The sequence below is a fragment of the Aptenodytes patagonicus genome, chromosome 5 (assembly GCF_965638725.1).
Source record: "Aptenodytes patagonicus chromosome 5, bAptPat1.pri.cur, whole genome shotgun sequence".
NCBI classification, from domain to species: domain Eukaryota; kingdom Metazoa; phylum Chordata; class Aves; order Sphenisciformes; family Spheniscidae; genus Aptenodytes; species Aptenodytes patagonicus.
The window spans coordinates 39,595,388-39,622,850 of record NC_134953.1 but is presented as its reverse complement, the minus strand read 5'-3'; the positions used below and the strand labels follow the sequence as shown (position 1 = coordinate 39,622,850).

The following is a 27,463-nucleotide window of genomic DNA, read 5'->3' as shown; positions in this document are numbered from 1 at the left end:
AACTGCAGGCATTGTCCGCAAGTATCCCTTAGCTGGAAACTACCATTAATTGGCACCAACTGTTCCGATACAATTACAACCACGATGCCCATTAATTGATTAATTTGTTTTCGCATCTGCAAAGCAATAACTCTGTTGCTTACCTTAACATAGGCAGTAAATTCTGTCATACACAGCTCAGATTATGTCCTCTTTGAGGACAACTCACGGGATCCTGCTTTACAACCCAGAGCACAATGGAAAAGTGTAGCTTTTCCACATTTTCATCTCTGCCTCCCTTTTACTGCCCAACTACTCACCTTCTTCTGAAAGGACAAGGAGAAAAATCAAGTCAGCTTTAACACCCTTAAGCTGTGATTTGCACAGCTTTTAATCAAACATTAAAGGTAACCTTCAGGTTTGATTCTTCTGGAGTAAAATAGCCATTTCCTAGTTGCTTGTCAACACCTGAACTGTTCCGAATTTATGAAAAATCCTTTTTTTTTTTTTTCTCTTCTGTGTCTCAATTAGGGGGATGGCTTTGCTTTCCCAATCCTCCTTCCACTCAGAGAAGCACTTCCTAGCAGGGAAGAAGGTTTTAGGAAAAAGACTGGTGGACTGCTACGGAAATCGAATACAACACTGACCAACAATTCACATGCAACACAGCCAAGCATGGACTTTTGTTCAAAAAACAAGTTCTGGTTTGGGTATTTTTTGTGTGTGGATTTGGATTTTTTTTTTTTCCATTTTATAGAGGTGACTCTTGTATACTAAGGCAGGTATTCCCAACAAACAATGGCGATGGGTGCCATGACAAAAATATGGTGGTAATGCAAAACTAGTAAATCCAAGGTAAATGCACATTATAGAGCGCATAGAAAAGAGGAGAAAGACAGAGGGATTAATCAGTGCAGGTATAGTCAAGAAAACTTTTTCTCAACGATCTTCCTGTATTAAAAAGAAACCAATTATACTTGCAAGTCACTTGCAGAAAATTTTAATAATTTGCCAAATAGACAGCTATTAGAATTATCCTAAATATAACTTATAATTAAGTTACAAAAGTTGGTAGATAACATAATACAATGTTCTATAAAATAAACACAGGTAATACTAACAATACCCCCTGCAGTCCAATAATGGCAAAAAACAGCAAATGAAATTACAAACACATACAAATTAAAAGAAATTGAGTGACGGCTTTAGACACTTGAATCAAAGAAACTGAGACCAGACTAGACTAGATACATTCATCCATCAAGCATAATTAGACTTTTAGATTTTAAAAACAATTAACAACACAACATCAGGTACAATTTCACATGCTTTCATTTATCTTCCAGTACAGTTCCCAGAGTATTAAAGTGCCTTTGTGCACTCTAGTTTCATTTATAGTCAGGTGCAACACACATCATATTTGAAAGTTACTTCATAGGTCACTTTTTTTAAAAAAATAAAATAGCTGTTTGAACCAATGTATGTGACTCAAACTAAGGTGGTTTTAGAGTACCTTTGTTTTGACTATTTGCTGCCAAATGTCATATAACAAACAAATTAAACTCCAAATACAGGGGGCCCATCTCCACTAAACAAGACTATAGTAAAAGATGCTACTTGAAGTGTGTTTTTTGCTGTACAATCCTTAGCTTTTCTCATTTTCTTCCCCTTCAAGCACTGCTCAAACAGTTACATTTGTCCTTTGGATGACAACCTTCTCTGCAGCTGTCATTTATAGATTGCTGTGAACCTGGAAAACGGGCAGTATTTGGCCTGTGGCTATGGAGAGGAAAGTACCTCACAGGTAACATCCTACAATGGTCTGTTGTAACTCGATGAATATGCATGGCATATTCTCCCTGCGAGATACTTGAAGACTTGCAGCCTTTGGATCTTATCTGTAGCCATTACCTGCACTGCAGAACTGACCAGATGTCCTACTCAGGGCTCCTTATGAACTTTCACTGCTTCCCGCTACACTACCTTCTTAAACCCAAACCTCAATATTAATTGCAGTAAGAAAAGGAAAACTTCATACAGTTTGGCCGTCACTCACCTTGCCCCCAAAATGTTCTCTTCAACACACAGATAAAGAAGTTTCATAAAACCTACAATCCAGTCTCCCATCAAAGCATGCTCTCCACTAACGTTCCACTCCTACTCTTTCATGGGAAAGACTGCAAAAGGGAAATTGCATTTCCCACAGTATTTGAGGCATTTTGATGGTGGTTTTCAATACCTGCACTTTAAGAGCAGTTATGGGGCGTAAGTTTTATAGGAAATAAAAATTTCACTTTAAATCATTCCATGATGATGCTACAGAAGGTTATCAGTGGCAAGGGCCGAAGAAGGCACTCAGGAGGAAACTTACTTGGAGAAAAAAAAAGAACAATTAGGAGGCAGGATGAACAACTAAGCATAACTTTAAACAGCAGATGTGGATGCGAGTCTCTATCCTTCCCCTGTCTTCCTATACTTGATAGTACTTCACATCATGAAGTGAGAAAACAATTACGACGATTTTAAGTTCGGGCTGTAAACACCCCCGCCTGACATGGCCAGCACAGGTGATGCCTTCCCTTTGCCGCTGCTGCTGTTACAGGTGAAAAGGCCCATTTCAAATACTGCGTAATCCAGACTCTCATCAGCAGGAGCTCTCCACAGGTAAGGAAGTTTTACTGGGGCTCTAGATGTATATAACACACTAACATTACTTAAAATACCATGTGCATATAAGTATTTCAAGAACGTATGCACTCTGTTAATCAAACTAAAGGGAATTAGTGATTTCCTAATCTACCGAGTACTTTAAAAGTTCTCCATGAAACTGTAGGGTTATGGACAAGAACGGTGTGACTATGCATTACAGCAGAAAAAAAAATGGAAGACAGTACAAGTTTCATGTGAATCAAAACTATACGTAAAGTCTCCAGTTTAGTTCATAAAATGATTTGATTAAAATATTTTAAATATCTCATAATGGTATAATAATTGCCAATGTAATTTATGCAACAAATTCCACCCATATCCAAAAATACCATCTATGTAAATGCTTTTTTATAAAACTTTATACAATTCAAACTCTCATTAGGTAAGCCTATACACAATTCTCACAATCACCTAGGTAGAAAGTCTTCAGAAAAGTATATTCTCAAAGAGTCCATGAACAACAACGCTTCCATGAGTCTTCCCTTTTGACAATCGATTCTGCTAAATCAAACTCTTATTGCTTAAAATCAAAACAGATGGGTTTCATCAACAACAACAGCACTCAATATACCACACCAGTCTGGGGAAGGGACCTGCTTTCAGTTTTATGGGACAGAAATATCTATAAGCCTTGTTACCATTTCCGTAAAGATTTCCATGTAACTGTCACTTGTCCTGTACGCTTCGTACAGAGAACAAAAGAGGCATCACTGGGAGGGAGGGAGATCGGTGGCAATGCATACATTTAGTGACCAGTGTCTCCCTCTTCATTTTCTAATTAATTCTGTAATCTGTTTTATGATTTCTGCAAATACATCTCCAACTATAACTGAAAACAATCTGATCAGATACAAGACACTACAAACACCAAATCTAAAATGTGCAAGAACAATGTGAATATAATGCCTTTGCAGGCCTAAATTCACAGCTGGTACTATGCCAAAACACCTCTACAGCAAGCTTTATTTACACAACTTCCAATTAAAAATACTGTTATCTCTCAAGGTACATTTTAAATTAACAGAAATACATCCATAATAACTACTGGTAAAAAACCATGATAAAATTATTTTATTTTTTTTTATTCAAAATATTCTGACAGTTTAACAATATTCCAGGTGCATTACAAACACTGCCATAGTCAACACAACAATCAATACTTAAAGAGCACTCAAACACTGAAGACGTATATCTTAAAGCAGAGACAGGAGAATGCGCTTATACTCAGAGCATACAGATAATTTTCCAATAATTGACTTCTTTGAGGCAGATGTCTGATTTCTCCGGCACAAAATGGATTAAAACCCAGAAGAGATGAATTACAGAGGACAAAAATTCAGATTATGAATGTTTCCCTCCGTATTTTCTATAAAACATGGTGAATTTATCATACAAGGCCACTACCAGCCTAGACTACTCTAGTGTTGACTATTTATAGGATAGAACAACAAAATCATAACAGAGAAACCAGCATCAAAGCAAACAAAACCATAAACTCTTCCTGAAATATGGCTTAAATTAGTTCACAGAGAGTTGGGAATATATTAACTATATGATGCAAGGGAAATACCAGGTAGAAGAAAAATACTTCCTGATATTTTCCCCTTGGCCTTCACCATAATTTGCATAAAATTTTCAACAAAATGATACTGCCCCTCCTACAAGTGTCTTTTCCCATGCTTCAAAAAACATTATGTTTCTAACAGATTGGTTTCATTCTTGAATGTGTTGGCCAATATTAGCTCTAAAGTTTAAACAATGCAGTTCTACACATAATACCCTGTTTCTTCCAATTAACCCAGCTTCTCAAAGAGCTAAAATTTCAGCTTTATTTAAAACAGCATATTTGTTTGAAAAAGTATTTATCTCTTTTTGATATAGAAAACACATGTCAAATCAAGAACTTGCAAAGATGTGTACACAAATGAGTGCATAGTGCAGAACATCATACAGAGAGAGCAGCAAGGCCACAGTGTCACATTAAGTCCATATGTAAAAGATGTGTATTTCCAATGACCAAATCCATTCTAAAAAGGTTTTACTGCTGGGACTCGCTTAAAGCATTAAAATCTTGCTCTAAGGATGGCAAGACTCCTCCGTCCCGACTTTTTGTATAGCTGACTATATATGCATGGTAGGACAGCCACATACACAGCACACAGAAGAGACACACCAAAAATGCTTTGGATACATCATCCTGATCTCAAATATTCCATATGAAAGCTTTAATTTTTCCTGTGAAAAAGAAGGAATTGGGACAACTTTCAAATTACACAGCTTGCCTGTGTGTCATTAAAAAAAAAAAAAAGCCGGCTTTAGCCCATGGTGAGAGAGCCAAACTCCATTGCGACAAACGGAGGTACGTCTGGTTGCTCCAGGGCTGAACTGGATCTTCGCAGTAAAGGGTCCTTCACCTCTATTGCTCGTCGTTTCCAGTCGGTGCTCCCCAGCAGTGGAAATGTGAAACGCTTGTTGCAAAAATACAAGCGGCAAACAGCTAGAGGAAATCTCTGTATGCTTACACAAAATGCTTTGTTTCCCCATTCAATTAGTTTGCTTTTAAAAGCAATGTTTTTGGAGAAGGGCCATGAGAACAAAGGAGTGAGGCATTTCCCTTAGTCACAACATCAGACACTCCATTAACAGACTAACTTAATCTCCTAAACCAAATTAGTTCCTGGAACATCTCGCATTTGCATTCTTTTACTCTTCCTTAGGAACAAACAGTTTCTCTAGCAGTTGTGCAGTTTAAGCCTGTTACAACATTTTACTCCAGCATTTTCTTAGCACCTCAACACAAATTACGTTGTAGCTTGTCTGTGGTGAACATCGGCTACGGACAACCACTAAGAGGAGAAGTGCCCACACCAGTGTTGAAATAACAGCAATATCGTGCCATGACATTGAAAAGCACTTTTTGATACACTGGCTTCCAGGTTCGACTACTGACTCAAAACGGGATTTCTCTCAAAGTAGGGTTAACTCCAGTTATTTAAATACGGTAAACACAAGAGGGCAGTACTGAGGACATCAATCCTGCACTTCATAGTTTTCAGTCCTTTTTCTAAAAACCTGTTAACGGAGATACGGCTCAGTGTCAAGGCTAAGTGGGCAAATGTTATCTAGGCTAAAGTCATTACAGGAACTAACATAACCCTCGCTTATTGTACAGTTGTACTTCTTGGATTTAAGCCAACCACATATATTTCATCCTACTAATTTACCTATCCTGTGTAATCTCAAGTATCTTCATCCTTTCACACTCCCTAATTAACTATCAATTATTTTCCTGAGTGAGATTATAAAAAGTTAAACCCTTCTACCAAAAGTACAAAGACAAATAAAATATAGAACAATACAAACCCAGTTATACAGCATTACAAGTGCAGAAATTCTTCATGTTGTTGCTCTTCTTTATCATTGGCCCCCAGTAAAAACCATAGCAAAGAATTTAGTTATCCAAAATATTTTGAAGTACTGTGATTAAATTCTTCAGACCGTAAATGTAGCCCTCATCCTTTGTGTTGCTGGGAAACACATGAGCAAAATCTATCATTCGGACTTCTACGTTTGCGCTTTCCTTGATCTCTGCTGGCATGTGACAGAAAACTTTTTCCAGTTGGGGTATAACGTTTCCATTCAGATGCTCCTGTGTAATGCAAGTGCTGCTTTTCCACACGTTGTCTTGCTCCAAGTTTTCAACTTTTAGTGAGAGTTGACTGTGATGCCTCTTAGAGTATGCCTTTTTGTGAAGTGCATAAAATTTGGACAAGCCTTTACTTACAGAGGCCTCAATTTTTCCATTCTCTGTAGAATTTATTACATGAATATTATTATTATACTCCAGTATGTCTCCACCTGATAACAGTCCTTTGGGCACTCCTCTCTTCTCTGCCAAGGTGACATCACTCAACCTCACAGTTGTTGCCTGACATGAACCTTCATAAACAAACAGTAATGAGCTTGCATAAAAGTTGAGTTGCGTCTGGCCCTCAAACCACTCCAAAATTTTTTCAATCTTCTGAATGCTGGCAGCTATTGCATCTTTTCTCAAGCAGTACCCATTGTGGAAAAACTTTGATATGCCTGCAAGAAATAGACACATTTTGGGATTATTTTCACCTCTGAAAAGAAATCAAATATTTTTCATTTCTTTCAGGATGAGAACAGTTCTTGATTTGAAGAAACGGACAGCATTTACATAGTTTCCTTTCAGGCAATTATTAACTAAATCAGAAGTGAACCGAGGAACTCAGATACCTTCAGTCACCTCACCTGTATAAGGCCGGCTGTAAAATACTACAGATTGGGCTTGGATTGTAAATAAAATTAACTAATCAATGTATCAATCAAACAGTAGATGAACGTGATTCCTGCTCCCCATGTCATTTTAGCAAGCATCTGGACAGTTTTGGGCAGGGACCCATTAAATTCTCCAGGGATAAAGAAGCTCAAGCAGCTCTTCATCATGAGTGACAGAGCTGACAAGTTAGTGCCAGCTCTGGAGAGGGGTGTGTTTGTGCATGTGTCCTCCTGTTTCTCGGTGGGGGACAGATGAACAGACATCTATTAATAGCTAGTTTGAAATAGTTATCACCACCAGACAGATGTACGATGGTAGCATTTTTATTTATTGTTAATGTAGAGCAACATACGGATTGACTTCAACCGAGAAGGTCACTAACTGAAAGATGCATTTACAGTAGCTTTCTAATACAGAAGACAGGATATAGTCACAGAAGACAACTAGAGATAAAAATTACATATATTCTAAAAACATTTAATACTTCTAAAAGTTTTCTATTTCGTTAGCGTCTCAAAGCTGCAAAGAAATTGAATTCTACCACTATCACCCCCTTATTAGTAGTAAAAGGCACGCGATGAGGAAATTCCTATAGACTGCACCGCTGTTAAAGCCAACTGCAAACTTAATTTAGGATCGACAGGTAGTTCAAATGATACGGGAAACTGCTAAAGATCCATCTGGCAAGAGGAGAAAAAGGGACTTTTAAAATGGGAACACACAGACTACTTTTTCCATACAGTTCTATAAGTAAGTGAATAAATGAAAAATATCCAAGAGCACCAAATTCTGACACACGAATTCCCTTACCGTCCTTTACCGTTTCCTTTGTCAAGCTCCTTCCATAGTGCTGGTTTTGCGTCTCATAGCTGTCAGAAGAGACATGGTAAACCTGCAAGAAACAAGGAGGTAACTGTACTTATTCCGAACAACAATATTTCTGCAGAGCTATGAGACACCTTACAGACAGGCTACAAAATCTTTGGTACCATTTACCGCTCGCACAGCTTTAAGTTACTTGCAGCGGTCAGCACTGCCCTCTAGTGCTCTGATCTGCAAAATCCTCCCCCTTCACATCTTGGGGTCTAAGCTACAGCTTTCCTGCATCAGAAAGACATCGTTATGTTGGCAAAAAGCAACATGTCCATTACGGGAAAACATTGTATGCGGCACCTGCCTTGCAAATCAACGCTAAGACTTGAAACTGTCATACTCCTACCCATGTTACTACGAATATTAAGTCAGCAAGACATAACAAGCTCAAAAATTCAATGCAATTATTTTGCAGTTCTTAAAACTATAAAAATATTAAGCACAGCAGCAAAACAATAAGAAATACTATGATGTCACCAGGAAGGCCCAGCTCCATGAGACCCATCTGAAACTGTAATTGTTGGCACAAATGAAGTTATACTAAATAAGTGACAGCAGTCGAGTGAAAGCTCGGTTCCAGCACTGATAGTGATACATCAGCTCTCGCCTGAAAGGGAGGCAACTCATACGGGTACAGCTTTGTCCATATCAGGAATTGTACAAGCTTAACAACTTAATTCAAAAGTGTTTTACATAGAGACACATTTTCTCTCTAACTGAAATAATTTCCATAGTAGAAACGTGCCAGCCAGCCGGGCCCAAGTATAATTTGTTTATGAGAGTGTAGACAACTCTTATTTGCAGAGATAATGGTGTTACCAAGCAGGCAGTTGTCTCTGGCAGAAACTTTGGGCTTGGCACTTGTTCAGACCACCCAACCCTGCGGCACCCATCCTGGCTGCAGCGCTCTGCCCTCCCTTCACCCGCCATAAAAAGAGGATCCCACAGAAAGCAAGTCAGGGTGCACCGGTGAGGCACCTGCCCCTGATCCCTCCTTTGGGGTCTTTTTCTTGCTGTAGCCCACAGAGGAAGTCCAGGACAGTGAAACATCAGCGCATAAAAAGGAGTGGTACCTGAGCAATAGTTTTAAAAAAAAAAAAAAAAAAAAAGAATTGTTTCCACTGCAGTCCCCCACCCCAAAACCTGTCTCTCCCATCCAAACCATGACGAGCACAATGAAAACACAGGTCCATAACTCCTGCTTCGCAAAGTAGTTGGGAAACAAACCCAAATAGCTCTTATTTTGACAAAAAGAAGTAATTAAACTCAGGGTCCCCAAGGAACTTAAATCATAGGGTGTGGAAATGGATTTAAGTCATCAACCATGAATTGAAGGGGCAGTAAATAATTCTGGTTATACTAAAGAAATAACAGTTGTAAGCCTGAACGTTTAAACTCACTTGGTAGCAGAGACACTTCCCACTGTTATGACACCTATTTCCACTGTTATAATAGTTATAGAAACTGGGGCCCTGATATCTACAAATTGCAGAAGAGCATAGCAGAGGTGAGTTATTGTAAAACAGCATCTGACAAATGTGATTTTGGTTTCACGAAAACAATCATTTTTCACCACTTTTTTTTTTTTCCAAAACACATAAAAGAGGTACAGCATACAACATATGAACCCAAAGATTACTTATGTAAGTACTTCAGGTACCAAAGTTACTTTCAAAAACACAAAAAGTTTCAAAAATGTTTTAAATTTAAAGAGCCACAAGCCAAAGGTAATTAAATAAAGCAAGAATATAAAAAACCCCCATATTACTTAGGAAGAAGATCAAGAGTCTGATGACTACATCTAAGTTTTCACGAGCTGTGTCTTCATTTTAAGAATATTAGATGTTCTTGTTTAGTTGGTCTAGGGGCAGCTCCCTCCATACACGAGCACCACAGCACACGCCTGAACGAATAATCTTGTTTACCAGAACCTCATCTCTTCCCCGTAGGAGCTAACAGTTTTTGTGACATGGGCACTTGCTCAAAAATGCTGATTAAGATCTGCAAGCTCATTTTGTTTTCCAAAGAAACGCTGGAGCAGCACATAAGCCCGCTGTGCTTCTGAGCTGGGTTTCCTGTGAAGCCACCCTACCTCTTCTCATAATTTGCACAAAACCATTCCCCCCAAATGGCTTTCTATATAGTTTAAAAATACCCAGGCAGATGTGCATGTTTTGCATTAACAGTGCATTTTTAACTATACAAAATGGTTGATGACAAACTACCAAGTCCCACACACATACCAACAGTGTAATGTATATACTTAACTATCTTGTGAACAAGCAAAGACTCAGAACACCCTTGGGTGTACCAATGGGCTTGGCTGCAGACAATAGCATTAAAGGGTGACGTATATAGGCAATCATGAAAGTATTCTCCATGTTAGTCAAAGAGCTGTCTCCTAATACTGCTTCAAGCCTTTTCTCAACTGCAAGGAAGTGACTATTTGAAACATTCCTGGAAAACCCCAACCACAAATACATTAAGCCCCATACTGAAAGCAGAGGAACAGAAAACCAAGTTCAAACAGAAATAATCTTTCCCCGGTTCTTGCTTCACCCTCACCTTCCCCCCCGAAACACAGGGATGGCTGTGCTGTAGTAGCAGAAGACTAAAGTCAACTTCCTAGTCTACAGACCTCTTGCTTCACTGTGCTTTTGTTCATGCTGTCACTGCTACTAATCTACTGCTAACCCTTCCCAAAAGGGTATTTGCCTTTGAACCAACCTTTTTCTGTATCCCTGTTGTTGCAGCTGTCTGTACTAGCCCATTTCTGTCAAAATGATGACAAGTCAAATAAGTCAAATCCATAACCTTAACAGTGGCCAAGAAATTATTAGACAGGAAAATCTCATTTCTTGTCCACCTGTCGCAGCTCGTTACGTGTTTGCCCTGTATTCACAAGGAGTTTCACTGTATAGTGCAAGACAAAGAAAACTTCTTATATGATCTGCAAAACATTGCCTTCAAGAAAACTGCTTCATCAGTGATTTTTATACACGCTTACTACACGAGATCAGAGCCGTTTTGGCTGACAATGCGGAGGCTCCTCCTTGTGCCTACAAGCAGCTCTCATTCGGTGAGGTTTCTGCATAAACACAACTGGAATCTGGCACGCTAACAGGTTCAGTTTTTTAATTAGTAGTGGTAGGGACTCTCTATGGGCAGCATGTCAAAAAATCCAGATGATTAACTGTTGAGGGAAATTATCTTCAGACTTTCTCAACCTGCACTTAGCTCTTCTCCACGAGGTGTTAAGTTATTGCTGCTTGCATATGCACATATATTTTTGTACCCTTTTTTCAATTACAGTTAGTTCATCTGATGTTCTTGAACTGAAGGAAACCTTCAGCTAGAATAAAAAGTTGGTCCAGTGTGGTCTTTAAAAAAGCACAACCCTTACAAGATCTCAACAGTGAGATACATCGTTTGGAAACCCTGCAACTGCAGCTTTAGGACATTAAGCTGAAGACTTGACTGAGGAAAACAAGTATCAAATGTTATGTAAAGTTATTTACGGTAATTCAGTACCGACTTCCATGGTGAGGCAGAAAAAAACCACACTGTTCAAATACTTATCTGTGGCAACTCCCTAACTTCCAGAAAGTATAATTTAAATACATATCAATTAAGACTAGCCTGTTTGGTGGAGATACTGCTAGCACAAATAAACTCTATTAAATAACTTGCAGAGCTCTTTCACATCTGCAAAAAATATTAATCAATCCATATCACTGAAACTGGGGAAAAAAAATATTTTGAGCAGGCTCATACAGTACTACAGAGGGGTACCTGCAGAGCGAAGGCTAACTCGACTGCACGCATGATATGGACTCGTGCACCGCTGACACTCCCATGTGCTAGCTGGTGCCTGGGAAGCAGTTTCCCACGGAGCTCCCGGTGCCCGTCCCTGCTCCCCAGCGTGCCCCATGAGGGCAGCCTGGGACCTGCTCTTCTAAGCAAGGACACAGAGATTAGAGATACACGCTCTGATGCCGAGACATCCAGACTTCAAAGGGCAAAGGGCTGAGCTGTCCACCCTTCGTATTTTTTCCATAAATATACTTAACAGTCACCCCTATTTTACACTCATACACGTAAGAGTGAGCGAGTGTTTAAATATTACACAGTGTTTTCTGTTTACAGCAAGGCACCTCTGTGCTCCTAACCGGCATCTGAAGGTCAGTACCCAGCCTGCTGCCAAAACTGGAGCCAAGTCAAAAGCGGGGGTAAGCAGGCAGCACCCCAGCTAACCCGAGGACATCCAACATCAGCATCAGTCCACCACCTTTGCAGGGGGCAACTCCAGCGCCAGGTGGAGACCCACACCTGCAAATGGGTACCTTTTGCCTGGACCTCACGATTGTCCCTATGTCAATATACAGGTTTCCTTCACATCTAAAGAACCCGGGTTTCTCTGCAGTCCTGTGATCTCTCAGGGACTGATCCTGCCACAGTGGAAGACTTAAACACTGAGTTTTAACATGCCTTATTTTTTCTTTTTCCAAAAGAAAGTAAAACAGGGATTTGAAGAAAAAATAACAAAGGGAGAAATTTTAAAAAATACATTCTCTTATTTGATACTACAGTGTTATAGCATTACTATAAAGCAATTACTGCTGCTGAGAGCATGCCCATTTATCTAAATCCATTTATCTACCCCCCCCCCTTTTTAAAAAAAAAAACAAAACAAAACCCTTATGTTGTTGCTAGACCACAAGTGATGAAAGTACACACATCCCTGCTTGCTGCTGGCTTGAAAATTCAGCACAGGAGGGATGCATCCCTGCTCCCCTGTTTCTAAGACTATACTTATATATTATTCTATCTGTTTTGCTTCTTTGTTCTTCTGGTATTTGACAGAGTGCTTTATATGAATAAGTATACCACCAAATGCTCTGACAATCAATATAAAGTTTTAGTGAGTTCCTTACATAAATAAGTTGTAGAATGAAATTATGTTGAAACTAATTCAGTGAAAAAGCAGACCAATAATCTCCTAAATAAAAGACAACGACACTGCAGTTAAGCTATTTTTAAAATGGTTCATGATTTAAAACATAAATTTGGACTCCCAGAACTTCCATGGAACACCTCATTAGAACAAATGTCTTTTATGCCTCCTTTTTATATACTGGGGAGGAGGGGAGGCCATCTCTCATCTCATCCATCATCAGCTTTTTCCTAACATACAAGAAATCTTATCAGCCATAAGGATACAAGTGGACCAGCTGTCATATACATGACGAGTCTTTCACATAAGGAAAAACTGTTGGAAAAAAATGCCAGGGTACAGGTACCCATCTGCTAGAACTCACCCAAGAGGATGACAGATCAATCTCCTGAACTCTACCAATTAAGTACTTCTGAAACATACCCTTCAATCCACTAGCAGATACCAGACTCTGAGGAATTGCTGCATTTAGTTCCGCAGCATGAATTCGGCACCATCAGACTGAGAAACAGATGAGCCCAACTCAACTGCAAGAACCGGGGAGTGGAAGTGGAAAGAGAGAAAAGCAGAGGAGGCAGAGGTGCACAGAGGTAACAAAGCCAGCACAGAGAAACCAGCCAGAGCCTTGGTTTACTGCTCATTTCAACCACTGCAGACATCCACTTCCAGACTTTTTGAGGGACTTGCTTGTTTGGAGGGTTTGTTGTTTCAGAGCTTTTGGTTGGTTTCTTTGGTTTGCTATGGGTTTGGTTTTTTGTTTGGGTTTTTTTTTTTTTTTTTAGTTTCATGGCAGGTTTTTTTAGGTTTTGTTTTGTTTTGTCTTCCTGTTTTCTTAAACATCAAAGCTTGAATTAGACTTATAAATGTAAAAAACCCAGTTCTGGTCATTTTTTACTGTGGAAGAATATGAACACTAGATGCAGGATTTAAAAGCTTTATTATTCCTCCCTTCCTAAGTCTTGTTATTAACACATCAGAGCTTATGAAAATTACCATGATACTAGAAAGGGTTCATAAAGAACTCATAAAATGGACACAGCTACAGTCAGTTTTAAAATATCTTGCAGGAACATGTGCTGTAGATTAGGAAATTCACTTGTAAAAACAGCTTTGATGAGCTATCTGCATTACTGCATGCAATAGTTAGTAGGCACAAACAATAAAAGTAAATGATGGATTATACTGGTGAAGTTACGTAATCACCAGTTTGTGCTTTAAAAACATGCTTCATAAATATTATGGACTATGTGATATTGCAACCAAGATGTTCTGGAAGAAAAAGAAAACCTGCAGAAATTGGGAATTGTGGATTCTGAATGGATTGCAAATCTGAAATAAGATCACAACCCACTCATTCTGCTTGTATACAACAGCATACAAAATACTCTATTTTTAATACTGCATGCACTGCAAAGATATTTCTTATATATTTATGTCTACTACTGAAACCATATTGCAACTTGTATTTTTGCTATTAGAACCGCACCTTAGTTTTCCAACTTACATTTAAACTCTCACTACTTTTGTAACAAATCTATGTCCTCATCTGTTAAAGAAAGGAACCTCTCCACTAAATATGAAATTGGTTTTTCAACCAATGTTATCGAAATGCCTGTGTTTTCTAAATGTGTTTCCATGTATTTATTCTGTCTATTCAGTGCATTAAGATGAATATAGTTTAGCACATGCCAAATGCCAGAACTATGTACATAAATCAAAGCTCTGCCAGACAGGAGACTCACTTCTTTTAAGGACAAACCATACACATTTTATATATAAACAGATGACCACTTATTTACCAGTGCATTAAAAAAAAAAAGCTGTATCAGTGGCTTTTGGGGTAAAAACCCACTACAAATAACTTTTGGGGTAAAAACCCACCACCTATAACACATTTTTGCTTGTTATCTCTTTATGACAGCTTATATGATGTGTGCTTTAAAAAACATAGATAACTGCATTTTCTATTTTTCCTGGCCCTCTCTTCCTTGCTCTTCTAAAATAGAAACTTAATAAGCAAGCCCACCTCCATGTTAAAAATAACATTGAACGGAGAGATTAAAAACAAACCCCTCCACTTTCTGAATCGTGTTATACCATCTTTTGTCCTGCAAACACTAGCAACCTTTACCCAGCACGTTAGCTGTTACAGGCAGTAAATGCCCGCACAGGGGAGTGTTTTACATTATAGCCAGAATCTTGCAAAAATAAAGCAAGCAGACAGGCAGAGAGCACCCCATAATCAAGAGGCAGCAAGCTGAGCAGAGAAAATGCCTTGTGAATTTAGACTTTGCTAAGTGTTGCGTGAGGGGAGGAGGAACCTTTTGAATTCTTTTTGGAAAATAACTTCCAACATACCAAAGGCACAAAACAAATCTCATCTAGTTAAACACCGGATGGGAAACTGCAGTGCTTGGGGGGAACCATCATTATACATACAGTTTGAATTAGGGAATCAAAAGAATTTCTACAACAGGATAAAGATACCAATAAATGACAGTGTTAGAAACAATAGTCACAAACAAAAATACCATGGAAGCAAGCATTCATTCCTTTTGCACTGTCATGAAACAAAGGATGTGAAGTACATTGTTTTACACGAGGTAAGAAAGGTTACGTAACCACATAAACCAAATCCAAAGCTATAATCTCCAGCCTTCCTTCTCGATCTAAACTGTTTGACTGGTTTTTGACTCGACTCCCACGTTCTCATAGGCTTACCTAATTACTACTCATGACCACTATAATTTATAGCTGTAAAAGCTTATCTCAAGACAGAGTTAAGGCTGAGCGCCCAGGCAATTAAGTACAAAACATTACAGAGATACTAGAATTATTTCAAACAATGGTGCAATCTGTGTGCTGTTGCTATCTAACGGCAAAGGGGAAGCTTATCAAAGTCTTCAGCCATTTATGCCTGTTGATGCAGAGCTTGAGAAGCCCTGGCTTTGGGTATGCGAGAAGGAAAACAAAAATCTCACATCAAAAAGAAAATTATTCCCGCGCCAATCATAGCAGAAAAAAGTACTTTAAATGCATTGCATCAGGAATTCATTACTGACACCAACACATTTATGTTACTGATCCATAAGTGTTCTGTACAGCTTTTCTTTACATTGAAGTTTTAGAGTAGCCAATACACAAATATTGAATCTTCATCTTTCTCCTCACCTAAGTTAAGGAAACATCATAGAGTTAGTACAGACATCTGCAGAGCCTTATCCATCTCAAACGAACCTTCAACTGACAGATGTTCCTCGAGCACGTAAGCATCAAAGATGTTTTTTTCTGGTGGAAAGCTTTTTTAAACGCAGAACATAAGCAGCTATTTATAGCTACATGCATCACCTCTAAGAGCTAACTTACTCTTCCCTAAATAGGAAAATTACATAAAAATTATTTTTATTTAAAAAAAAAATGAAGATGAAGAATTTGGAGAGGATACAGCTCGTTATTAAATTATTACAAAGACTGGTTCAGTATGTAAATCTCTGATATAAGCCTGAAAGTCAAAAAAATACTTTGATAATTTGAAATATCTGCTATGCGAGAAGAATTAATTGCAACTACATTCAGTTTTAAATACCTATGGTCTGTCCCAACCCCTTTCTTGTATATGTATACAGCACCCAGGTTGCAAATAGATTCCCAGAAGGGACACGGCCAAGTTAAAACACTTGTTGTGAACAAGAGCAGTGTTTTGGAACATATTTCACACAACAGTTGATACCAGTACTACCAATATATTCAGATAACACTTTATTTACGTAAAACTCAAGAGGATTGTCATTTGCTAGAAAAACTAGTCGCTGTATCTGGTGTGGGACAACAGACCAGAGCATAAGCTGAATTTGAAAACAAAACAAGTTCTTACCCTCATGCCAAGTACCAAAAAGCCAATCTCTTCCATCAGCGGGTACTTGCTGACCTGCTGCTGTATCTTCTCAGCTGAAGCATACGGATCATAACTTTTCTGACCTATTTTTACATCCATTATGCAAGGCTTATTAAACTTACGGGTCACATCTTCCAGTTTTAGATACGTATCTGTTAAAAAGACAAAACTTTCATAAACAGCGGGTCAAAGCAAAGTAATTATCTAGTTTCTGCTGAGCTTCTGTGGAGGAAGGAGAATAGTTTAAGGCTTAACATCACGTGAGTTCTTTAAGAGTCAAATTTGTCTCTGAACACAGACCAAATCATGGTCATTGACACCCACAAATCCTGTCGGCATTAAATTCTAAATGCCTTATTGTTTAGAAAATTGTATACAATTAAAGTGTGCTAACCTAGCACTCAAATTCAAATTATTGCCCAGATGAAATTCATGAGTAGCTTTTATTAAGCCATTAACATACTTCAAATAGCATTAATAAGCACATACAAATGCAAGTTACTACATGGTTGGTTTTGCAATGGAGATGGTGTTTTCTTTCTCTGTGTGAAAGGGCTAGAATTAAACCGGCAATTTTTCTTTGTGTCATATTAAAAATGAAATTAACATTTTGGAGTCCTACCCTACAGGGGCCAAAATGCATCTCATTTTTCCTTCTTTCTATCCCACTCCCATCTGTACTCATTTCTCATGGCACACCTTTTGGTGAAAACACTCCTCAAATCCTAGGCTGCCTTTCATCCATTTCCAAAAGTCCCTTTGGGAGGGTGGGTGGACCAAAAAACCCCAAGCCCTTGGACTACCTGAACATTTAGAGGAGTATCTAAAACCTGGTCAAACTGGTTTACGCTTTTCTCCAGTGCAGGTAAGAGACTATTACCAACGTGATCTACAGCACAGATTGTCAGAACACAACACGAAAACAAACTTCAGTAACTACTTGACTTGCAGACAACTCTGCTTGGAGGAAGCTTGCACGGATCTCCAGCCCTTGCCAAGGCATGACATGCACCAAGACACCACACAGCATTAACACACGTCTCATTCTTTGCATCAGCTTCTGCAAATCCACCTGTTATCAGTCACAAACCTCGCATTAAAGTTTGTCTTTCAAGTACGCCCTATTCCATGAGTGTACTTCTTTGGCTTTAATGCAATCTGAATACACAAAAACATTGTATTATTTCCCATTCCTGCAGCATAATCTAAAATGGGATTGCCAAAGAAAGCAAAAACAGTTCAAGTTTAAAGAGAGAAGGGGGACGAAGTGCCTTGTTTTGATAGCAGTACAGACAGGTAACAAAACCAGTTAGAGTCAAGATAGAGGGAACAAGCTATGTTCCATTTCCACTTAATAAGTAGAAACACTTTCTTAAGGATAAGAAATGAAAGGGACTTTTATTACTTTAATAAGTCCTACTTAGAGCTTCAATTTTTACACCATCATGATCGAATGTCCCAGTTCCCCAAAGCACATACATATCAATCTGAAATAGGTTTGATTTAATCCTTAGATGCCTGCTTTATGTATAAATGGGACTAAGGATATCGTTACTGTAGAGTCATTCTCAGGAAAGCATGTCAAACCAATACACTATTTTAAAAAATGCAGTCTTCTACTAACTCACTTTATCAGCTTACAGTGCTTTTCAGTGTCCTTTGGGCTATGGAATCAATCTAGCTACAGCAAAAAGTTTCATTATAGACTAGCTCACCCATAAACCAGGTTTAACTACAACTGCAGGGATATCCAAGCTAAAATAACTCATAGCTAACTTTGAGAAGCCACAGGCAGCAAACATACTTGCTATTTGCTCACTAGATATCCCCTAAGGAGAAGCAGGACAAATACTCTCCCTACCAAGAAGCGTATTCTGTACCACCTGAACTGCAGTTGCCAGTTTTCTATTCCAAGTTTTTATACACAGGTCTAATTCAGTCAGATATTAGCACAGCTCTCACGGGGCTTTGCGGAACCACTACTGAATCCAGGGGAGTCCATGTAACCTGTTAGCTATCTGTTACTAAAACAAAAATTGTAAAAAGCTAAGCGTCATCCTTCACACCTATCCTTTTTGCATATTACGGAAATCACTGTAATCAATAGATTTGTGTCATCACTCTAAAACAATCCAGAAAACAACTAAATGAAAGTCAAGGTTTTCAGCACTTAGCTCTCAGAAGCACTGAGCCAGAGGTATGCCATGGGAGGTGGGGTAAAAAAATAAATACAAAAACATCTCAGAAAATGGCTGCAACCCTTCACCACCAACTCCAAAATGCTTTGGATTATGTTGTGAGCACCTCCAGACTCAAACTGTTACAAATACAAAATTATACAAATTGTAAATTACCACAAATTATACAAATTGTTTAGATGCAATGTTTTTATAAACTAAAATATAACTGTATATAAAGTAGTATAAAACATCTATTTCCATAATGCAACAAAAAGTGAACCCATAAAAATAACTAGCTTAAAAAGCAGAACTTAAATCTCCCAAAACCTAGCATACTTCCCTTCAGACAACATGCAGGTAAGATAGTTGCGCTCCTTCCATCAACGGCATCCATGGTTATCCGCTGTCCTGTACTCTACTGGTCCAAATCCCTCTTTTTAAGCACACAGCACCAACATTCAGCACCTCCAAAATATTTAAAAGTTCTAAATATCTGTCACTTTTTAGTTCCCCATCCATTTCAGATCTGTTAAGCTAGAATATCTCCCTTACTAACCTCCTAAAAATGTAACAATTACTATTTTAAAAAAATTAAGCATTAAAATAACTTAGGAGCTAACACTAACCCTGGGAAATACTAATTACTTGGCAAAGCCTGTGAACTATCCAGAAATGACTCATCTCTCACACTTTTTAGAATTATAATTTGTGTCTTCATCGTTAGCTAACTGCTAGCTCAGAATTAAGACTATGTTACATCTGTTCAATGTCCAAGTCCACTCTCAAAAAGCTTTTTGTCCTTGTGGGGAGAGCAATGCCACCACAGATAAAGCATTATACCAAGTTATTTTTTCTCATTACAGCTTCAGAAAAATGCATCAAGTGTTTACACTTTGTTTCTCCTGGCACTGTTCGGCTCTTATTTGCATTGTGTTCAAGATCTATGGTCTACTGAAACAGGCTTCAAAATCACAGTGTCAGAATATATCACAAATTTCAACAGCTACCCCTACAATATCTCGAAGCATTAAGACAAAGGCAAACAAAGTAAGCTTCAGATTTAGATGTCAGTAGGTACTACTACTCTACCTTTTCAAGTCAGGTGCTCTCATAGTCTTTGAGGATCTGACCCTAAGTGTCCTTCTCAACATCATCAACAAGTCTGCAGCTGAGCCTAGATAACTGGAACACTCTCCTCCCTCTCCTTGTTTTGTAAAACAAAAAATTGCAGATTTTTCAAGCAGTTCAGATTTTCTAAATTATTATGTAGTACACTGCTAACCCAGTGTGCTTCTGAAAATCATGCATTCACCATCTAAAAACAGGCTAAATTAAAATCCCCTGCAGAGAAAAGAATTCATAAGGATTTTTGTATCTTAGCTTTGGTAGATAATCCTGACTGTATATTTCAAGGATTTAAACAAATCATTCCTCAGAGGCTTGCCCTCCCCCCTTCTATTTTTCAGTGCCAGGGAAGGAGGCAGGAAGATGTGGCTTGACATATTATTTACATATTTTATTACAGTCCCAAAGGAGACAAACCAAAAGACCACCAAAATTCAGCAAGTATGCATGGCATGAACCACTGCAGACTTCAGCACGTACATGCTGATGCATCCAGTCCTCACTGGAATCAGAAGTGACAAAATAACTTGAGGCATCTGACTTCTTCTCATAACTTACAAGACGTCTCAAAACACATGAATAAGCAAGGAAAAGCCTCAGTTGCTCCCAGCAACAAGGGAAGAAAAGAAAGGTTTGAAGCTGGCTTGTATTTATCTGCCCTGTTCTTAGTTTAGGCAACAAAAATTAGAGCACAGTATGAAATGAGCAGCAGTAAAGTTACTTAAAAAAAAAAATATGCAGGGGCAACAAGTAGGCAGCAAAAAACAGAACTCCCAGCAGGAGATATAAAAAGCTTAACATGGCTCCTACATCTTTACAACAACTTTTCCACTTCTTTATTAATAAACTCCAAATGCCCACAATGCCAGTGAACCCAAAGTTCAAATCAATTTGTCTCACTCCAATTTTAGATTAGCTTAGGGAGATGGAGTGTCATCCACCTCTAACTCCATCTTCTGTGCAGTAGTACCAGGTACGCGAGTTCAGCATAACAGGACAGCTCTTTTACAAATTTCATTGATACTGTGAACATCAGTGCATCATCTTTCCTGTCACACTTCCTATAGTCTCATTTACACTTAATACCTTTCACCCCTTTTAGCTTGCGATTTCATCCACTCATCTACATTTTCAGCATAGAAGACATGCTTCTCCCTAAATATTTCTCTAAGAAAATGAACTCCCTGTGTTCTCCACCTTACCCACCACAGTTCCTGCTTACCTGTCACATGGAAACTCAGAGATGGTCACAGATCAAGTTCAGAGTGGTCCTAAATTAAGTTACTCTGGTTTTTTTCCTACCACAAGCCTATGATTCTCTTCATGTCTGTGTGAACCCACTCAAACTCTCAACCCTCTACCCAAGATAACAACTATGATGCTACACATACAAAACACCATTCACCAAAGAGCCGCCCTCCTTACTTATCTCATAAAAGAACTTTATATGAAACAAGGACGCCAATGGCCATCCTCTCTCTGCCCTGGCAAACCAGGCAAGCCGTTGTTCCTCCACACAAACACTCTTAAAAAAATATATATAGTTCAGAACATGTAGCAAGCACAGTTTCGTAGCTGATAGATTGTTTTATTTAATTCTTGGTTTTTTAGAAGTCACCGATGCCCAATTTAACAACAATAAGGAATTATTGGGTTTACTACTCAGAGGTTGTATGGAGCTGTGTTCCCAGAGTCTGTAGAGCAGTGACTACTAAAGGAAAGGTCAGGCTTCCAACGTCAAGACTGCAAAAACCTACAAATACATCCACAATCTAAGAACTAGATACCTTTCTAGCAGCTAGATTCCCTCATCTAATGTCACTGGGACAAACTACAGCAGCTAAGCATATTCAATCTTTTGAACCAGAGCTTAATCCACAGCTCATGGGGGGGGGCAGCAGGTAACAAACCCATCCCCAATTTCCCCAAAATAGCCTCTCTATGTCCCTCCTCTGTGTGGCTACTTCCCCTCTTCCTATTTTTCTAAACTTGTTTTCCTACTTTTTATGCAGTCTAAATGCAACACTGCTGATTCTTTTCACCTCTGGTGCCAAGCACTGATGCACACGTGATGCACAAATGCATCACAGAGGTTTTCCTTCACATCTGGCATTAGCAAAACTGTATTTGCAAATACCTGCTAAACAACAGATGACTTCCAACGTGAATGGCTACCTCCTTAGCTTTGGATGTATCCAGCACGCATGCGTTCTGCTAATCTCCATCATCTCCAATGTATTTGATTTCTATCAAGACTACACAAAACCCATTAATAGTACAGATAACAGAGTTGGCAATGGAACGTTTTGTTTTAACCCCTGCCATAGCTTTCTATGAAAAGGGCTCCCAATAGCGCACAGTCTTTTCAAGAAGTAAAACAAACAAAATCAAAAGTTACTCTTCCTTTAAATAGTTATTCCTACTGGCTACGTCTGGACTACTGGTGGACACCTGCCAAAATTCAGCCCCACAGTGCTAGTGAATTCCCAAAGTAAACTAGGGATGTGTTGAATTACAGTATCTTGGCTAGACCACATATTTTTACATGTTAAGATCCTACTGTGAATAGAAAAAATTGATTTGCAATTTGGAGGGGACATTAAGTGAGCTCCATGACACACTTAAAATTTTGAGGGAAGGAAAAAGATAGCTCTGGTAGAGCTATTTGAGTTAGTGCCAAATATGAAAGCGTGAAGGCAAGTCTGAGCCAAGAAAGTGATGGGTACTACCACAATCCTCCTTGCATTTATTTTTGCAGAGTTTAGACAGTGTCTTTGGACACTGTCTTACTACTCTCTTTGGAAAACAAGTCTATCAAGTGACAGCATAAGCAAAAGACGACAGAGTTATATTAAAGGAGCACAGCATCTAGTTTTGGTGCCTGTGTATTTAAATAGACTCGACAGCATCCTTTTGTTTCTGTGTGTCCCTGAAGCTCCATTTCCCCAGCGTGAATAAGAAAAGTCCCCAGAAGAAAAACTAGTTTGTTTTAAATACATCAATGATATCTATTTTCTCTTGAAGAGACAATCTTCCAATTGTCCTCCCAAAATACCTTTTTCTTCCTGACTCCTAACATGTTATACAAATGCAAAGTTAAGATACCAGAGCTTTGTTCCATTCAAACCCGTAACAGAGGATGACAAGCAGAGCTCCCCAGCAAGGTACCCGCTGAAATAACTGCTTTGTATGATATGGGAGATCCAGCAGCAGATTCTAGTTTGAACGCCTCCCCTTAGGCTCCAACCTAGCCATTTTTTCTTCCTTACACACCCACACAGCACCTGTCTCTTGCTCTGATGGCTTGACCAGACATAAACACGCAACCAGCCCGTTCCTCTGACATGACCCAGACCAGAGCAGCAGCTCTGGGGCAATATGCATCAGGTCCAGCTACTTGGGAAACGTTTGCCATACAAATGGCCATGCCCCATCTGCCCTGGGAGGAAGACCCCGAAGTCCTAATCCAGCCAGAGGACTGCAAACTGGAACTGGTTGTTAAGGAGAACGTTAGTGGGTTACAAAAACCAAAAAAACCCTACGGAGCTCACAACTGCCAAAAATCAGTCTCCAGAAGATTTTTCCAGGAGGTTTCAATTAACAGATAAAATTAGAACAGTACCATTTGGTGCAGTAGGTGGTGACCAGACACCGAAGTATTTTGGCAGATATTCCCGCAGCTCCAGAAGAATGCTGTCGCAACAGTCAGAGTCATAAACCTGAAATAAATTAGGGAGGGGCGGAGAGATCATCAGTTTAAAACATTCACTTCCAATTGTCCCATAATTATAATTTCTTACAGTCTTTGTTTTCATATGTTTAAGATTTCTACTTTACATTTCAAAAAAATACAAGATGAATATGATAATTATCACAGTCCAACATAAATGAATGGTATCCTTTCTTTCAAATTTTGAAGTGGAAAAGATGCACCAACTCTAACTAAGAATAATCTATGGCTTAACTTGAATAAAAATCTAAACTATAATTGTTAGCATCGAAGCCTATTTAGCGAGAAGGGTGTTCTCCCATCCTGGATCCAAGACTGGATAGGATTACTACAGTGTATCATATATCCGAAGCTTTTTAAGTTACACCAGGTAAAGTATACAAGCTCAGACTGGATAGTATTTCCTCATTTCCCCCAAAACAACTCATCCTGTAACTACATCACACAGACAATGCATAATTCAAATACATTTCATTTGCTTTAACACTTTCAAAATTTTTTTCAGCTTCTGTAAGAAAAACAAGAACAGTTTGGGAACAGCAGCTGGCTTATATTCCTGAAGGAGTAGTTCTTTGCAGAGTTAAAACGAAGCCTTGGATACTATCTGCTATGGAATCGCATCATTCTCACCAGTTTGCAGTGTTGTTGTTAAGAGGGTTTCAAAACCATTCCCTTGACCAGATTCCCCCCACCCTGCCTGAAGATCTAGTTACAGACATAGGGGATAGCCTACAGCACAGTTCAACATGCTTTGCAGACTAAAAGATCTCTATCCACACAAGTGCAGGTTACAATGATTATTATTGCATTTAGGAACCATCTCATCCTAATCCCCTTGCAGCTATCCCAGTTCTGATGCTATCAGACTCGTGTCCTGTCCCTCAACCCTGCAGTGGCTGCACAGCAATACCCACAGACGCTGCACATGAGTGACCAGAGCAAGCTAACAATTCTGCTTTCACTTCAGTACGCAATGCACAGGAGCGCAGTCAGAGCCCGCTGCAAAGTTGGAAGCAATGCAAAAAGTTATTTAAGGTGCTAACAGAGTTGCAACTCTGCAGAGTTGGCTCAGCTCACTGCTTCGAGATCCCCATTTAACCACGGTGGGAGAATATCTTGTGATGGAAACTACAAAGGGTAGGTATCGCAAAATACGTGCTTTTAGCGTTGTAATATTAATACACCTAGGGAGAAAATACACTCCAGACCTGAAGTCCAGCTACTATTTTAGAGCATCAAGGCAAGCCTCAGCTACGATCACCAATGCCACATAACTCTAGACTGAGCCTCATGCAGCAGCAGAATGTTAAAATTAGTCAATGCGGGTTTGTGCTAAATTTAGGTTTCATTGCAGAAACCTCAAACTGGGCAAACTCAAATCACCAGTGTGCTTCAAACACACGGCGTTGTTCCATAGCCCTTTAGGCACATCTAATAATGGGGCTCCCCTGGGCTTGTACCAGCCACAATTCTGACACCTTTATGCCAGCACTGTTACTGCACAGGGACTGAGAAGGCAATACAACCAAATCCACACCGACTTTATGCTAGAGCATTTAATTTGACCCATTCCTTTAACCAGCTCATGGTATAAGCCCCATTTCAAAGATCCTAAGGAGGGGGCTGAATCCTCAAAGCTCAAACCACACAAATATGTGCACAGTGTGATGCAAAATACTGACGTACACCTACCACCGCACCCTCTACCACTACTGTTGCTATCTTAAGCATACAAAAGTTGCTGGGTGTGTATCTTACAAGTCACAGTGTCACATCACAGGGCACTGATCTCTTTTCACACGTCCTGGTTTGACAAGCTGGCATCACCTCTTAGGACTACAAGTAATTGTACGTCTAGGCCTATTTTTCCTCCATGTTAACACAAGCTGGTATGCTGATATTCTTGTGCTCTAGGACAAAAAAAAACCTTGCTTGTCCCTGGGATCAGTGGCTGCTGTTTGTTTTTATTTATGCAACATTTCTTTGCTGAGCCTCCAACGTTGCCAGCAGAAGACATTGCTTTCCCCAGATGACTGCAATGTAGCTTGATCTTACTAGCTTAAGGAAGAAAAAAAAAAAATGAAGGGTGGGAGAGAAGAGAGAGAGAAAGATAGATTAGCACCACGCAGATGCTGAGGTGCAGACCCATCCACTGCTATCTTTTGTAAGAGAGTTCACTGTTCCCCACCATACAGACGGCTGTTTCTGGGCCAGGACTCCAAGCACTGACTGGTGGAATTACTTCATGCTGTGGGTATTTTCAGACAGGTAGTACAAACCCAATTTTTGTTTACTGGGGTAGTTCATTATCATAGCACCTCATAGCCAAGCCAGGGAATTGCATTGCACCCAGCACAAATACTCTTTTCCCAGGTGAATTTAAGCAGACCTGAGAGGCAGCGACCATCATGCAGTATCACAGCCTTTACATGGGAGGAAGTATATATATTTAGGACAGGACAAAGAGGAGAGAGATGGAAGCAAGAAGTGCAGCAGACAAGGAGGATAAACACTGAATGCAACTGAAAAAACAGGCAAACATAGTAAGAACTCATTTGCTTAATTTATTGGCAAAAAGATTGAGAAAGTGACATGTCAGGAGACCACTTTTTAAAGAGAGACAGTACTCTTGCTTTGACTTACTTTTTAATCACCAACATTAGGTGGTTAAACTTAGCAACTTAGCAAGTAACTATGGGTATGCTCCTGTGTATTTCAAATAGTAGGATACAATAAGGATATTCAGATAATTTATAATGGGGTGTAACAGCCCAAAGTCAAGGCCAAATGGGGAAAAGAGCTCCAGGAGTAGTATCTTCCAAGTAGTCCATCCTTTAACACACTGATAGAAGACATTTTAAACAGAGACAAAACTCACAGTAATGCAGTTCAGTATCATTGCTTCAGTGTAACAGAACTAAGTGCATTATTTCTGTCTCTCAAGAAGTTATCTTGCTCCCAGAAACAGTAATAAACTCCCCTCATAAGTTTGATGTAACATATACAAAGCACTTATTTGACCTTAATATAGACCTCAATCTCAGCCTATAATGTATTTGCATGTCAAACAAGAATAAGCACTCAGTTAATAAAGATCAGAAGAAGTCATTTGGCGTGGGCAAAGCAACAAAACCAGACATTTCACGAATTATGCTCATTCCTATGCAGGAGAGAACCACTTCTGCTCATTAGAGAGGGGCCTCGTAAACAGCACCCATGCCATGGGCATTTCTTCTCATTTCATACAACCTGGTAGCAAGCCACACATTTAGATGTCATTCAGAATGCCAAATATAAATGTATACATGACAAAACCATCCCTAAAGTTACACAGGAAATAAACCCTGCACCTCATGCCCCAAAAGGTATCGCTACCAATAGTGCTGGAAAACTCATGGAAGAGACAGGTTACCACTTACCCCAGAACAGCCTTTAGAAAGAAACCATTATATTTTTACTTATATCAGCAATATTCAAATTTCATTTCAAGCAGCTGCGCCTTTTTTTTTTTTTAATGTAACAACAGGTCCATTTCTCCAGCATACACTGACAAATATGTCATTTCTGCTTTACTGGTAACTGTACGTAAGGTCTTCATCCAGCAAATCAAGAACTGCAAAACAATTCAGTGTCAGCTCAGACAGTGGAGGTATCCATTCTACATATCACAGGCTACATTATTCCAATAGCACAAATTGGAGACATAAAATGTAAT

At 39.1% G+C, this 27,463-nt stretch overlaps 1 protein-coding gene across 1 annotated transcript in view; it reads right to left on the bottom strand.

The window, feature by feature from the left end:
• Window positions 1–958: 958 nt before the first annotated feature.
• IPMK (inositol polyphosphate multikinase) overlaps window positions 959–27,463 on the bottom strand; it is a 44,739-nt gene continuing 18,234 nt past the window's right edge. Inside the window, exons 3-6 of the mRNA XM_076339464.1 lie at window positions 23,641–23,737; window positions 16,693–16,865; window positions 7,802–7,883; window positions 959–6,774 (exon numbers count right to left, since the gene is read on the bottom strand). Of these exons, the coding sequence (XP_076195579.1) occupies window positions 6,140–6,774; window positions 7,802–7,883; window positions 16,693–16,865; window positions 23,641–23,737 (987 nt within the window). The 3' untranslated portion in view covers window positions 959–6,139. The remainder of the gene's footprint in view (window positions 6,775–7,801; window positions 7,884–16,692; window positions 16,866–23,640; window positions 23,738–27,463) is intronic.